At 43.4% G+C, this 12,708-nt stretch overlaps 2 protein-coding genes across 4 annotated transcripts in view; one reads left to right on the forward strand and one right to left on the reverse strand.

The window, feature by feature from the left end:
- Positions 1 to 10,206, reverse strand: part of ADGRF5 (adhesion G protein-coupled receptor F5) — a 32,190-nt gene extending 21,984 nt beyond the window's left edge. For 2 of the 3 annotated variants that reach the window (XM_014958209.1, XM_014958211.1), the window contains exons 1-6: positions 9,697 to 10,206; positions 7,507 to 7,660; positions 6,001 to 6,131; positions 3,757 to 3,817; positions 2,428 to 2,598; positions 538 to 717 (exon numbers count right to left, since the gene is read on the reverse strand). In XM_014958209.1, coding sequence (XP_014813695.1) covers positions 538 to 717; positions 2,428 to 2,598; positions 3,757 to 3,817; positions 6,001 to 6,105 — 517 coding nt within the window. In that variant the 5' untranslated portion in view covers positions 6,106 to 6,131; positions 7,507 to 7,660; positions 9,697 to 10,206. The remainder of the gene's footprint in view (positions 1 to 537; positions 718 to 2,427; positions 2,599 to 3,756; positions 3,818 to 6,000; positions 6,132 to 7,506; positions 7,661 to 9,696) is intronic. The other variant, XM_014958208.1, reaches the window with a different exon arrangement.
- A 1,910-nt stretch (positions 10,207 to 12,116) lies between these two features.
- Positions 12,117 to 12,445, forward strand: LOC106897505 (mitochondrial import inner membrane translocase subunit Tim9-like). The gene is given in 3 exon segments (XM_014958177.1): positions 12,117 to 12,192; positions 12,195 to 12,248; positions 12,333 to 12,445. Coding segments are annotated over 3 exon segments (243 nt in total).
- Positions 12,446 to 12,708: the final 263 nt, after the last annotated feature.

The raw sequence follows: 12,708 nt of genomic DNA on the forward strand, positions 1-12,708 counted from the left end.
CCCTGCCATGGGCAGCGACATCCAACCTGATCTTGAACACTTCCAGTAATGGACCATCCACAACTTCTCTGAGCAATCTACTCCAGTGTCTCATCATCCTGTAGTAAATAATTTCTTCTTTATGTCTAATCTAAATCTCCCTTCTTTCAGTTTAAAACCATTGCCCCTTGTCCTGTCACTACAGGTTCTGGTAAGAAGTCCTTCACTGTCTGCTTTATAAGCCCCCTTTAAATACTGAAAGGCTGCAGCAAGGTCTCTCCAGAGCCTTCTTTTCTCCAGGCTGAAGAAACTTAGTGAAAACTAAAAATCCCAAGGAGGTATATCAGTGACTCCAGAGGCTGTGGCTCCAGCATGGCACTAGATACGTGCAAGTACTTGGGTCAAGGTGTGCCCACATCACAAACAGAACTCTAGACCATCTCTACAGTCTTTCCGCATCCATAGGCAATGTGGTAGTTAGCTCAGCTAGAAGATGTTCCATCTTCTAACCAGTGTATGAGTTGTACAATGATGAAGTTCAGCATTGTTTCTCCTTACCTCTGGTCTGAGGCTCGCAGTAACGCCCTTGGAAAAGCATGCCCTTCACATAGCCACAGGGCTGGTTGGGTGCTGGGCTGGCAGAAGGGCAGGTTATCAAGTCACCGCACACCTCACTTGGCCAGGTGTATCCATCTTCACAAGAACAGCAACTGTCATTCTCACCACTGGGCAGACAGACTAGAGTCAGACAGACAGCGAAACACCATGAGAATGGTAAACGAGGCATAATGTATTGTATGATTTATATTTACCCTGCTGTATCTTTATGCCAGTGATCTCACCTAAATGTTGCCCTTCTTGTGAGTTCACTTGACTGGTGCAAAGGTGATGATCTGATGCCTTCCAAATATTACTACACTAATTATAAATAACTAACCAGAAATAGGAACCAGACTGGTACTGGGATAAGTCTGAACATTTACTTTTAAGTAATTAAATGGAGATGTGATGCCTGATCCTCATAATTTACCTGGCATATTGGCCAGGGTCCTATGACAGTTTTCAGAGTGGATATTTCTATATTGGCTAGGCTGAAGGCAAGTGTACAGGCTTTTAAAGATTGTAAGAGCACGTAAATGTCATTCCAAGTGTCAGCGGCTTGTGAGGTGCTGTGTCATCCTGACAGATGCTGCATGAGAGAAGGTGACATTATCACAAAGTACTTTAAAGACATACATTCTCTCTAATAAAAAACACCCCAAGACAGCTCACTGTAAGTTTTTCTGCTCGTAACATGCCATTGACAAAGTAAGATATTAACAAAGTCATTTTCACACATTGCATGTGACCCTGAAAGCTTTTAAAGATCCATTTGCATGTTGTTCTGAGAACCGATGAACATTTCCTTTCACTGCTTTATGGGCCAATGATAAGAAGTACCAAATTTCTTCCTCTACCGTTGTAAATGCTCGGTGTGTTTCCATATCCTCTACTGTGCTATCTACTTGGATGTGATGTTGCAAAACCACAACTCAGGTAATAAAACCTGTCTGATATCTTGCCTAGTAAGAATACGTTAAGTGAGTTTTATCAGGCGAAGACAGCATCTCGTGCAGGCTGTTTCTGTCGGGGTCAGAGTACAGCCTCTTACAGAGGTTTACGTTCCAAATCCAAGTGGAGGGAAGTAAACAGTCTGACAACTGCTGTCACAGCTTCCTGAAACTTGAAAGTAACTCAGACTGCTTGTTAGTAAAACCGGAATGAAATCCTTTGGCTCAGGCTTCCTCTGGCTTAGTCCCTTCCTTAGGAAAAGTGCTCAGGGCTATTCCTAATGCCAACATTATCATAGAATCATAGAATGGTTAGAGTTGGAAGAGACCCTAAATATAATCTATTTCCAGCCCCCCTGCCATGGGCAGGGACACCTCCCACCAGACCAGGATGCTCAAAGCCCCATCCAGCCTGGCCTTGAACCCCTCCAGGGATGGGGCAGCCACAGCTTCTCTGGGCAACCTGTTCCAGTGTCTCACCCCCCTCACAGTAAAGAATTTCTTTCTAGTATCTAATTTAAATCTCCCCTCTTCCAATTTAAAACCATTACCCCTTGTCCTGTCACTGCACTTCCTGACAAAGAGTCCCTCTCTTTTACATAAAGAGAAGCGGTGGGATGCAGGTAACAAAACATGCAGTTGTGTGTGTGCAGCTTCAGCCTCGTTAGGTCTTTCCGTAGACAGCAGAGACAGTTCAGCTTTGCTGATTTTTAAGCACGTTGGATGGTAAAACTGGGAGAGATCAACTACAGCTTCAGCCTCGTTAGGTCTTTCTGTAGACAGCAGAGACAGTTCAGCTTTGTTGATTTTTAAACACGTTGGATGGTAAAACTGGGAGAGATCAAATACCGGCAAAAAAGCACATCACCCAGAATATAAAAATAAATTACCAACCCACCTGTTGTAACACTGATGTTTGAGACTTTCATTTCTACATTTGAAATATTTGTTGGAACTGAAAGTTTAAGGTTTTGGAGATAGTTTTTGACTTGGTCCAGTAAAGATGAATCCATAAGGCTTACTTCAATATCAACGGTGTGCTCCTCAGAGGAAAAGTCAAAAGTAATCACTGAAAGAGAAATAGCATTAGACTGCAAAGCTGCGTGTGAGGGTAAGGCATAAATGGATGGCTTCCATTTCAGCATTTGGGCTCTGTTGCTATTTAATGGTAGCTTAGTGTGGCTTTCTGCTTAGGAAATCTTCTTGATTCCTAACCAGCAGATATTCTGCACGTGTTTTATCTGCTGTTTGTCTGACAAAAGCCAGATTTCTTTGGTCTCAGAATAAAAGGAAGCTGGTGTAAATGTCATTACTGTATATAGAGAAAAGCTGTCTCATCCTTTCTCTCCTTTGACTCAGCAAGTGGATAGGTTATCAACCAGAGCCTGAAGTCACACAGGATTATCTTTTTACCCTAGTCCTGCTAAGAGGCTTGGATCACCATGTATTTCATCTTGCATAGAATCTGTGACCATATATGTCAGTCTCAAAATTTCCCTCTTTTCTTTGTGTTTTTACTACTGTACTGGCTTTGGGTGGGGTATAGTTAAATTTCTTCATAGTACCTTATATGGGGCTATGTTTTGCATTTGTAATGAAAACAGTGTTGATAACACAACATTTTTGTTATTGCTGAGAGTAACAGCGTCAGGTTTTCTCCTTTTCCCGCTCTGTCCTCCCAGCAAGCAGGCTGGGGGTGCACAAGAAGCTGGAAGGGGGCACATCTGGGACAGCTGGCCCCAGTTGACGAGTATGATGTCACACACCATGTGACCTGCAGCGTGACATCCACACCGTATGACATCAGCACTAAAAGCTAGGGGAAGAAGAAGAAGGAAGGGGAGGGTGCTTGGAGTTAGAGCGTTTGTCTTCCCAGGTCAGTATAACGCGTGATGGAGCCCTGCTGTCTTGGAGATGGCTGAACACCTGCCTGCCCATGGGCAGAAATGAATGAATTCCTTGCTTTGCTTTATCAATTAAACTGCCTTCATCTCAACCCATAAGTTTTTCTCACTTTTACCCTTCTGATTCTGTTCCCCATCCCACTGGGGGAGAGTGGGTGAGCGGCTGGGTGGTGCTTAGCTGCTGGCTGGGGTTAAACCACAACAACTACCCCTTGATAGTACCTCAAGAGATGCTCAGTACCTCAAGAGATGCTGCCCCCAGTAGTGATTTCACCCTTGGCTTACTAGAAACCTGCTCTGTTACCATACATTTGTGTACGTACTGTTTCGCTTCTGCCTCTGCGTCTCTGTCTGGAAGCTCTCCTCTCCTAGCATGCTGTCAAACTGTAGAAGAAAGAGAGGGAAACACTATGAAAAAACAAACCAAAACTTTAGCTGCTGTTGCTGGCATAAAGGAATTAGTGAAGAAAATGCCAGCATCGATAATTTTTTTCACTCCGTCAATTTTTGCCCCTCCCTGCCCCCTTTCTCCTCTTTAAATTAAATATTTATATCTTCAAATGTTAAGCACCAGCTGAGGCATGTACTGAATTTATAGATGTCTCTCTGCAATTGTCTCTACTTAGCAGAAATTCTTTGTCTGAGCTACAAACCGGCTCTGGGGCTGATGCAGTGCTCTCAGTCCTGGGCCAGCCTTGCGAATTGCTTGGGAGACCTGGCCATTCAGCCTTTGGGCCAGAAAGTGGGCTTTTAGTACCCTTTGCTTTCCTCTTTGCTCTGAGCTGCCAGCTCTGCTGCAGCAAAGCCAGCCTGAGTAGGAATAGAAATGGGATTGAAATATCTTGGCTCCAGCTCAGGTGTCAGGTCAGCTATTTTGTGGGCCACCAGTAGGACACATTTGACTAGGGCAGTGGTGGCACAATTTCAGTATGACTGGGTTCAAGCAGGGTGCAGCCAAGTGTGATGCAGACCATCCTATTTTTTTAATCGTGCCCTAAAAATACATTGGCACCGCAGTTAGCAAGAAAGGCTAAAGAACAAGCAAAGACGTTGGCAGGAAATTTGCAGCTTTGCCAGTTTCTTGAGTCCTAATGAAATCTTTATTTACAGAAAGGGTGAATAGCTTGGCAACTCTTAAGTCATCTCTTTACATAAAGGAACCATCTGGTGTGTGATTAGAGCTGGGCTTCATATCGCAGCTGCACTGGCAGTGAAAATCCCTAGGTGCATTGGCTTTTTTGCACTGCTACGAGTAGGACCTTTCACCCTAGAGGTTAGCTGCAAAAGTTACAGAATTCCCACTTTGATCCACTTCTTCATCCAGGTTTGGTCTCATCGGTTTTGTTTTTTAATTATTCTCCCAAACAACTACAGGGTATTGCTATGTCATTAAATACTTCACATATTTCACACCATTAAGTGATGACTCCTTCACGGGATCAACCATGGGTCAATGCTGCTAAAAAATAAAGTGTTACTCTTTTTTGTGAAAATCCCCGAGTGCTGTGCTGGAGGCAGTTTGAAAAAAAACAGAGCAAACAAGATACCTCATCCCTATTAGACATCTATATCTAACCCCCCACATGGGGCTGTTGGAACCATCTGTATCTTGGTTTGCCAAGACAGGGGATGGTGGCAGAAACAGCTTAAGGAGTTCCCCCTCTTCACCTCTCCTTGTCTTTTTTCAACCTGCTCAAAAAAGCACATTGTGTTCTGGTCACTCCATCAGAACTAAGATCTTGTGGTGTCGGGGGCTGAATATAGATGTTAGAGTCTGTTTTGGTTTGATAGGGTTCACAATGTAGAAGACAAAAGAAGTATTTTCTGGTCTAGCAGTAGTTGTTGCAGACCAAGATATGGTAGATATGTAGACTAGTTTTCTTTACCAGACTATATGAACTTCCATTTGGTCAATCCCTTTGTCTGTTCCTCTTTCCTCATTTCTAGTTAGGGACTATTTGTATAGAAACTGTCTGCTACCAAATCCATATGCAGGACAAAGAACAAAACAGATTTCCATAATTCACACTATTGATGGAGCAAAAGAGATGTGTGAGAATCATTGAAAAAATTGAAAACTGAAGTAAAGTCTGAATCCAAGTGCAACGTCTGTCACGAGTGGCTTTTTGGTCATGCGTACTCGTGTCCTAACGTCAAGACAGTGGTGAGACTCCCATCACCTACCTGTGAGCACCTCCATACCTGTTGATTTATTTGGTTTCTCTCTCTCTCCTAGGATGGGTGAATCCCTTCCATGACCAGTGCCCACATAACTGCTACCCAGGCTTAGCTCCAGGGACTGCGATTTAAATCCCTCACAGACCAACACAAGTGAGAAACCAGAAGTTTTGCTCAGTTCCTTCTGGAGAAGGTTTAAGACCAGGAAGCAAGAAGAGGCCAGTTCCTGGATTTCACTATCGCTTTTACACACTGGGGAGATTCTGGGTTCAGTTTCCCCCCTTGATCTTATACTGACAGGTTGTGTGGATGTAAAGGAGAGCTGTAGCAGCTGGGTGCTACAAGTAGAGACCAAATGAAAACCAATGGGACCAGAAAAGGATACTCACTATGTATTCGACGAATGGACGAAAGTTTGAGTCCTGTGATGTCTGGCAACATGCTGTGAGCAGTAGAAACAGGCAGTGGAGACCTGCAGTAATCGGGGATGGCATTTTGTCCAGGGGCTTTGCTGTACAGCCTGAGAGGAAAAAGAAGTAAAAAGATCAGGGAATTTTCAGCTGACTCACACAGTAGGAAATGCCAGCACACTCTACAAAAACAGTATGTTCAGAGTTTTTCAGACTCTCTGCTTGTTCACTCCATCCAAGACAAAGCACGGAACAAGGTCTGTAATTATTTCTCTGCCACTGTCACTGTTTCCCCTCATATCTCCTTTTTCTTTTTTTTTTTTTTCACGTCAGCTCTACCTACTCAAAACAGAGGGAGAAAGAAATGGCTTGGAGAAAGCGAAGTCCCAAGCAGGTTCCTAACAGGGACAAGTGAGGTGCTAGAAATTCATATGCCATGAGAAAAGTTGACTTTGGATCTTCTAATAGTCCTTGCAGGGGTACTTGGCAGACCCACAGCTGGAACATGAGGGAATAGTTAGAAATGTTGGGGGCCTGCCCTGTTGCAGCAGGGAGAGCTCTGCCACCAGCCGTGTCCTGCTCTGGAGGGGATGTGAGGCTGACCCTCTCAGCTAGTAGCTCATCATGGGCTCGGCTAGAGATTCCTGTGTGTTTGTTAACCCTTGGCTAACAAGGGAAACAATGAAAAGGGATAACTCCTGGGGAAAAAACCACTTGTAATTTTGAGGTTTTAGTATACATCTCCATTAATTGCACTGATGTTAATGAGTACATAACTTAGAACACAAGAATACTGACACACCGGAGTATAATGTGGTGCCTGAAGTCAAAACCCAGGAATCCCAACTTTTTCCAGCTCATTAATACCTAAGTTAATTTACTCATGCGGTAGACTGGATGATGAAACATAAAGGCAGAGGCAAAACATGCATGAACTCTTACAGCAGGTCTACATATAGACCCATATATATATATGTGCATAAAATATATATATTTTATGCAACCAGAGGGAATAAAGAAAGGGAGCTGAATTATTCCTAACAAAGCACTTCCTTAGCTCCAGAATTAATAGCTAGTAGAGAGCTAGGGAAAAAGGCAGAAGCCCAGCAGACTGTGAAAAGTATTTTAAGATAGGAAAGCACTGAGAAAAGACTCTTAACAAGAGTTCCGAACAGTACCTGAGTGGATCACATCCGCCTGATTAAAATCATTACCTTTTGTAAAATTATGATCTTTTTGGATTGAAAAGCTGTTCATATAAGCCAGCTAGGTCCTTAGGCTTTGAAAAGCTGTGAATCACCAGGGGAAAGCAAAAAAATCAGCACCTCCTGAGGTGATAATGAACATTGGCAGTGGCTGCCTGTTGCCACCACATTGCACATCAGAGCTGGTGCTCCCAAGTAGACAGGGGGCTGCACTGTGACGTTCCAGCTCAAAAGAGCCCATGACAGAAAATTATAACGTGAACATGACCTGTGGTCTCACCTTGTGAATGGATGGAGGGCAGCAATGAGCTTATAGCCAAATAATACACGTGACGTCAACAATGTGGGTATCCAGCGGGGTTTTGTCAGGGTTTCTCACCAAAGTTGATACTTGGGGAGATTCATCTCCAGAGAGACCTCACCTAGATACTGACCTGGTTAAAAGACAGGAAAAGTAGGAAGAAATTATTTACTTTTCCAATAAAGAGATCTCATCACCAGAGATCTGAAGGTATGTGTGTGTAATCCCGTATCTTGCCCTCTGTTCTCAAGTGATGTGGAAAAAAAGGTCATTAGTGATATCACACTGTGGAAAACTTTAAATGATTGGGACTAACAAATGCAAAGTCTGCCTGTGAAGATCTGCATAGAGATCTCAGCGTACTGAGCGACAGGGTCATTAATGAAATTCAACAGTAAGTGTAAGGCAGAAAACATAAAACCCTGACATTATGTATTCTGTGATGGACTCTGAATTGACTATTACCACTCAGAAATGAGGTATGAGAAAATGTCAGCTGAACTCTGATGAGCAATTAAAAAGGAAAAATTAATTTTAAGATATTTTAGGACAACAACAGAGGGAAAAAAGCACCAATCCAGAAAACTGTGCTATCATCTAGATATTTGAGCTGACCCAGGCTGCTGTTACATTCCTTTATAGGAAAAGCTAGAAAGCAAGACTTCTCACTGGTTCAGAATATCTTCCCATTGCACAGAATCACAGAATATTCGTGGTTGGAAGGGGTCTTTGAGCTCATCTAGTCCAATCACAAAAAAAACCCAAAACCAAAAAACAAACAAACAAACAAACAAAACCCCAACCCACGAACCAAAAACTCCCCAAAAAACCCAAACCAAAACGAAAAAAATAACCCCAAAACCACCACACCCACCCACAAACAGACACAAAATTCACAGCAAAATTCATTTAAAATAAAAGACTGTTAGTCTTTTTTTATCCAATGGATTGAAAAAAAAAATTGAGGGGAAAAAAAAAGTAGAGAAAAGGAATTGTCTCTTCAGTTTCCTAAACTTATCCATCAGTATATCCGCATTCTAGAAAAAAGTAGATCATCATTTCACCCACTTGTGACAACCTCCATGGAACTGGCTGATCCCAAGACGAGGATGGATCAAAACGGATCAAGAGGAACTATTGCCAAGTTATAAGATGGGACACGACAATAATAGAACACTAACAAAACAAAGATTTCTGATAGTTTTGAATATGCAGCACATTCTCACAACACATGGTACAATAGCTTGTACATGGTACAATAACCTGTACAGATAACTTGTATTTCATTGATAATGGGTTGATAAAAGAGATAATAGAAAGGAAAGAAGGTCATTAAGCAAAGTTTACGATGAGGTTGAAGAGCATCTGCCACAGTTTTGCACGTAACATTTGCACTGTTCACGAACTGACATCCACATTCAAATGTTGTGGGTCAACCTCTATTTTCAAATCCACCCTTTGTGCGACCATGTAGCTGAGACCAAACACCCTGTTAATCGTATACATAAGAAACCATACAGAGGGCAACTCATGCAAATGAGAGCCACACTACTACATAGGCTTTAATAGCTAGTTGGAAGTCCAAAAATCCCAAGAAAGTATCTAGAAAATCATAAAATTAGGAACTAAATATCAAATAGAAAATGAGGAAAAATATTAACATTCCTCTCAAGCAATGTGGCTGTTCTCCTCGTTCATTTAATTTCTTGTGGAAAAAAGAATTGCTGTAAATTCTTCAGTGAGCAATTTCTCAAGTGTCTATCTACCTTCAGTTGGTAAAATAGAAGATACATGAACATACTCATCTTTTCTCATACAAACTGTCTTCTAAGAGGCAGTAAGTATCTTTGATGTATAAAGCCCCAGAGAGCTAAAGAAACCCAGGTTTGCTATAAAATCTCTTCTTCTCCACAGCATCCAGGCTGAAAAATGTTGTTTAAAATTAACTCTAAAGCGCAGAAATTCCTAGAGGTAAATAGCAAGGTCTCACTCTAGCCCAGGACAGAGGTAATTTCCATGACCTCCTTTTTACTTTTTCTGTAAGTTTCTTTTTCTCATAAATGTTGCAAAATAATTGCACCCTCTCTTGAAAATCCACCCAGCACAATAGTTACCATCCCATATATTTTAGAAAATAAAGAAGACATCCAGAGATATAATATCATTTACCTTCTCAGGTGATTCAAAGAGATCTTCTAATTAGATCCATCTTAAACATCCTCTGCTTACTATTACAGCCCAAGCTGCTCTCTCAAAGGGAAACCAAGACACAGGAATCTGGCTAATTAGCTGAACATGTTGTTACTGCCCAGAAAACAAGGTGCCTCTAGAGCCTGCACTCAATTCTCAAGTGTGAGGCTGAGCAGAGATGCCACTGCAGAAAACACACAAGGCATTTCAGGAGGAGATTATTTCCTGATACCATTCACCAGGTTGTGCTCATTATTTCCCCCTGCACTGATCCAAGTCCTTCTGTGTCTTATCTGCAGATTACTTTATCAAGTGGACTAACTTGTTCCACCGCTGTTACTCACCTGCTCTGTTCTAACAAAGGAGGGTGTTGAGGACCGAAAGCAGTAAAGTCATGTTTTGTAGCTATGGCAAAATGTTTGTGGGCTTTGATTTAAATAACAAGGGAGGAAAACCCTGAAGCTTTTCTACCTGAGCTGGCAGCTTGCTTGTTGTGGGCTGGACCTGGTGTTGGTGCCCTTGGAGAAGCTACACAGGGATTCAGACCTATGACTCCGATGGTCGCGGTGGAAGGTGGGGAAGGGCAGGAAATTCCCAGAAACCAGGGGAAACTCTGACGTGTTATGTAAGTTTCTACCTTGAACAAAATCTGGAGCTAGGAATCCCCTACATAAACAGAGGATAACTGTCCAGATAAGAACGGGGCCCTTGCCCCTACTCACAGCTGGTTTGTCAATGGAATTTGTTTCCACCACAGCATGTGTGAGAGACAGTGACTCACCCTGCTCATGCAATTTCTGTGGAAAAGCCTGGGATTAAATTCATCTTGTGGGGTATTATTTTTAAAACTGATTAATTCAGGAGACAAGTCTATGGAAAGAGCTCCTGTTCCCCCCTGCCCGACACTGGAAACAGTCCCTGTGGAGATCCTGACTTCTCATAAGAAGTCCATGGGGAGGTGATGGCCTCATGGGGACGTGATAGTCCCTATGGAGATCCATAGGCAGTTGTGCTCCAGGATCTCTATGGCCACTGTGCAGGAGCTGAAGGCCAGGTGGGACACACCAGGGCATCCCAAATTGGCACACATCTCCCAGGTAGAAAACAACTGAGTCAAGCTGTAAATGCCACTCATTGTCACACCGCAGAAGGAAAATCGAAGCAAAAAACTCAATAAGGTGCCCAAAAAGGTGCCATGCCTTTCCCACTTCAACACTACTTCCCAAATTAAGGGGTTGTGTCATCAGGGCTGTCTAGCAACTACACTAGGGTCATGTTGCCAGCTGATATTGGCTGTTCCAAGGGGACAGGAGGGATGGCTGTCATGGCAGCATTGGTCATAGTTTGGGTTGTGCCCTTGGTAGTGGTCATTTTTGTGTCACAGTGAGCTTGGACCAGGTCTTCGATCCTTTATCAACTGTCTGTGGTGAGTGTGTTGGCTGCTCCATTTCTAACAGCCCGAAGACATGTCACAGCACTTCATCTCTTGCTGGGTCTGAGTCACAGAAAGCAAAATGTGTGTTGAGCAAAGTTTGCCCTGCAGCCTTTGCAGGTGCCAGCATTTGTTGAGGATACTGAGGATATCACAGTGTGTGCCTGTAAACTTCTCACTTCTTAAGTGAGCCAACTTGAGGGTACACTGTCCTTGGCAGTAATGTAGCCAACTCCTGTTCCCTCTTCTGCAAACCTGGTCACCTGCTGCTCTACAACAGGGTGAGTCAGCCCTCAGCCTCCCATTCCGCAGCACTTTTCAGGTGATTAAATTGGCATGATGGATGCCCTCATTGCCCTTAGACCTTGTCCCCACTGTGGCAGTGGCATCAGTCTGGTTTATTGCCCACCCAAGCTGGTCCAGGAATCTGCTCAAGCAGAAAAGCAAAGCTACATCTACAGCACTACTGCTGGCCTTGGTCTGGTGTCTTCCAGATTCCTCTCTGAGACAATTTAACTCTCTGTCCCTGCAGAAAACTAAATGAGTAACAAGACATCTAGCTTGCTTTCATCTAAGTGAGTTTAATTAGCCCAGGGAAGGGCTCAGTGAGTGCCAAGACCAAAGCAAGGAGAGGAGCAAGGTGGGTAGAACAGGTAGGATGGTAAGGAGAGGGAGGACCTCTCCCCTTCTGCCCTGGCAAGCAGTTCAGCATGAGTGCATGGTCTATCCCTACAGAAACAGTTGTGTAGTTTTCTCTCAGTGTTGCTCCCTTGGCTGTCTCCTTGCAGGTTAAGACAAGCAACAGTTCCAGCACAGAGGATGGGGTGAAGAGGAGGGAGGGCAGCCTCGGCTTAGACTGAGTTAGCTGTGGTAGATCCACACCTTTCACATTGCCAGCCCTTGACTGGAAAACTGATCTGATTTAAACCCTCCTCCTCCTGTGTGAGTGAATCACAGGCTGTAGAACATGGCTGGACAAATATCCAAATCTGATCAGATCAAGCAGTTCAAAGAACTTCTCGGAACATACAATGAACTTACAGAAACTGCTTCCTGGATTGCATAAAGGATTTCGCTAGCAGAGGGGTTAAACCAGAAGAGCTGACTTGCTCAGACCACTGCCTACAGAAGCATTTGAAAACAGCACACGGGATCTCAGATTTCAGGAGTACCCCCCACATTCAGCAGAATGAAGTACTGGCAGCTAAAGCAGGACTGCTCGGCCAACCTCATTGGACAAGAACACTCTCTTCACCTTGGGGTGTAGGAATGGGAGAGAATGTCAGCATTCCTTAAAAGAGGGTAGACACTGTATCATCAAACTGCAACTTAAAAGTATGAGAAATCTTGGTTTGCTTGGCAGGAGAATGTGAAAATTGCACAATGTCAGAGCATTAGGTATGTAATCAACTTGGTATGTGAGCACAGGGGGATGTCCTGACCATCCTGCTGTTTTTTCCTGTATGCATTCATCACGTACTGTCATGTCACCAGAAACTGTGAACTTCCTGGCTTTTAAAGATTCAACCCCAGAACACTTCTAGTTTAAACACTGAGAC

The sequence above is a fragment of the Calidris pugnax genome, unplaced genomic scaffold (assembly GCF_001431845.1).
Source record: "Calidris pugnax isolate Ruff unplaced genomic scaffold, ASM143184v1 scaffold276, whole genome shotgun sequence".
NCBI lineage: Eukaryota > Metazoa > Chordata > Aves > Charadriiformes > Scolopacidae > Calidris > Calidris pugnax.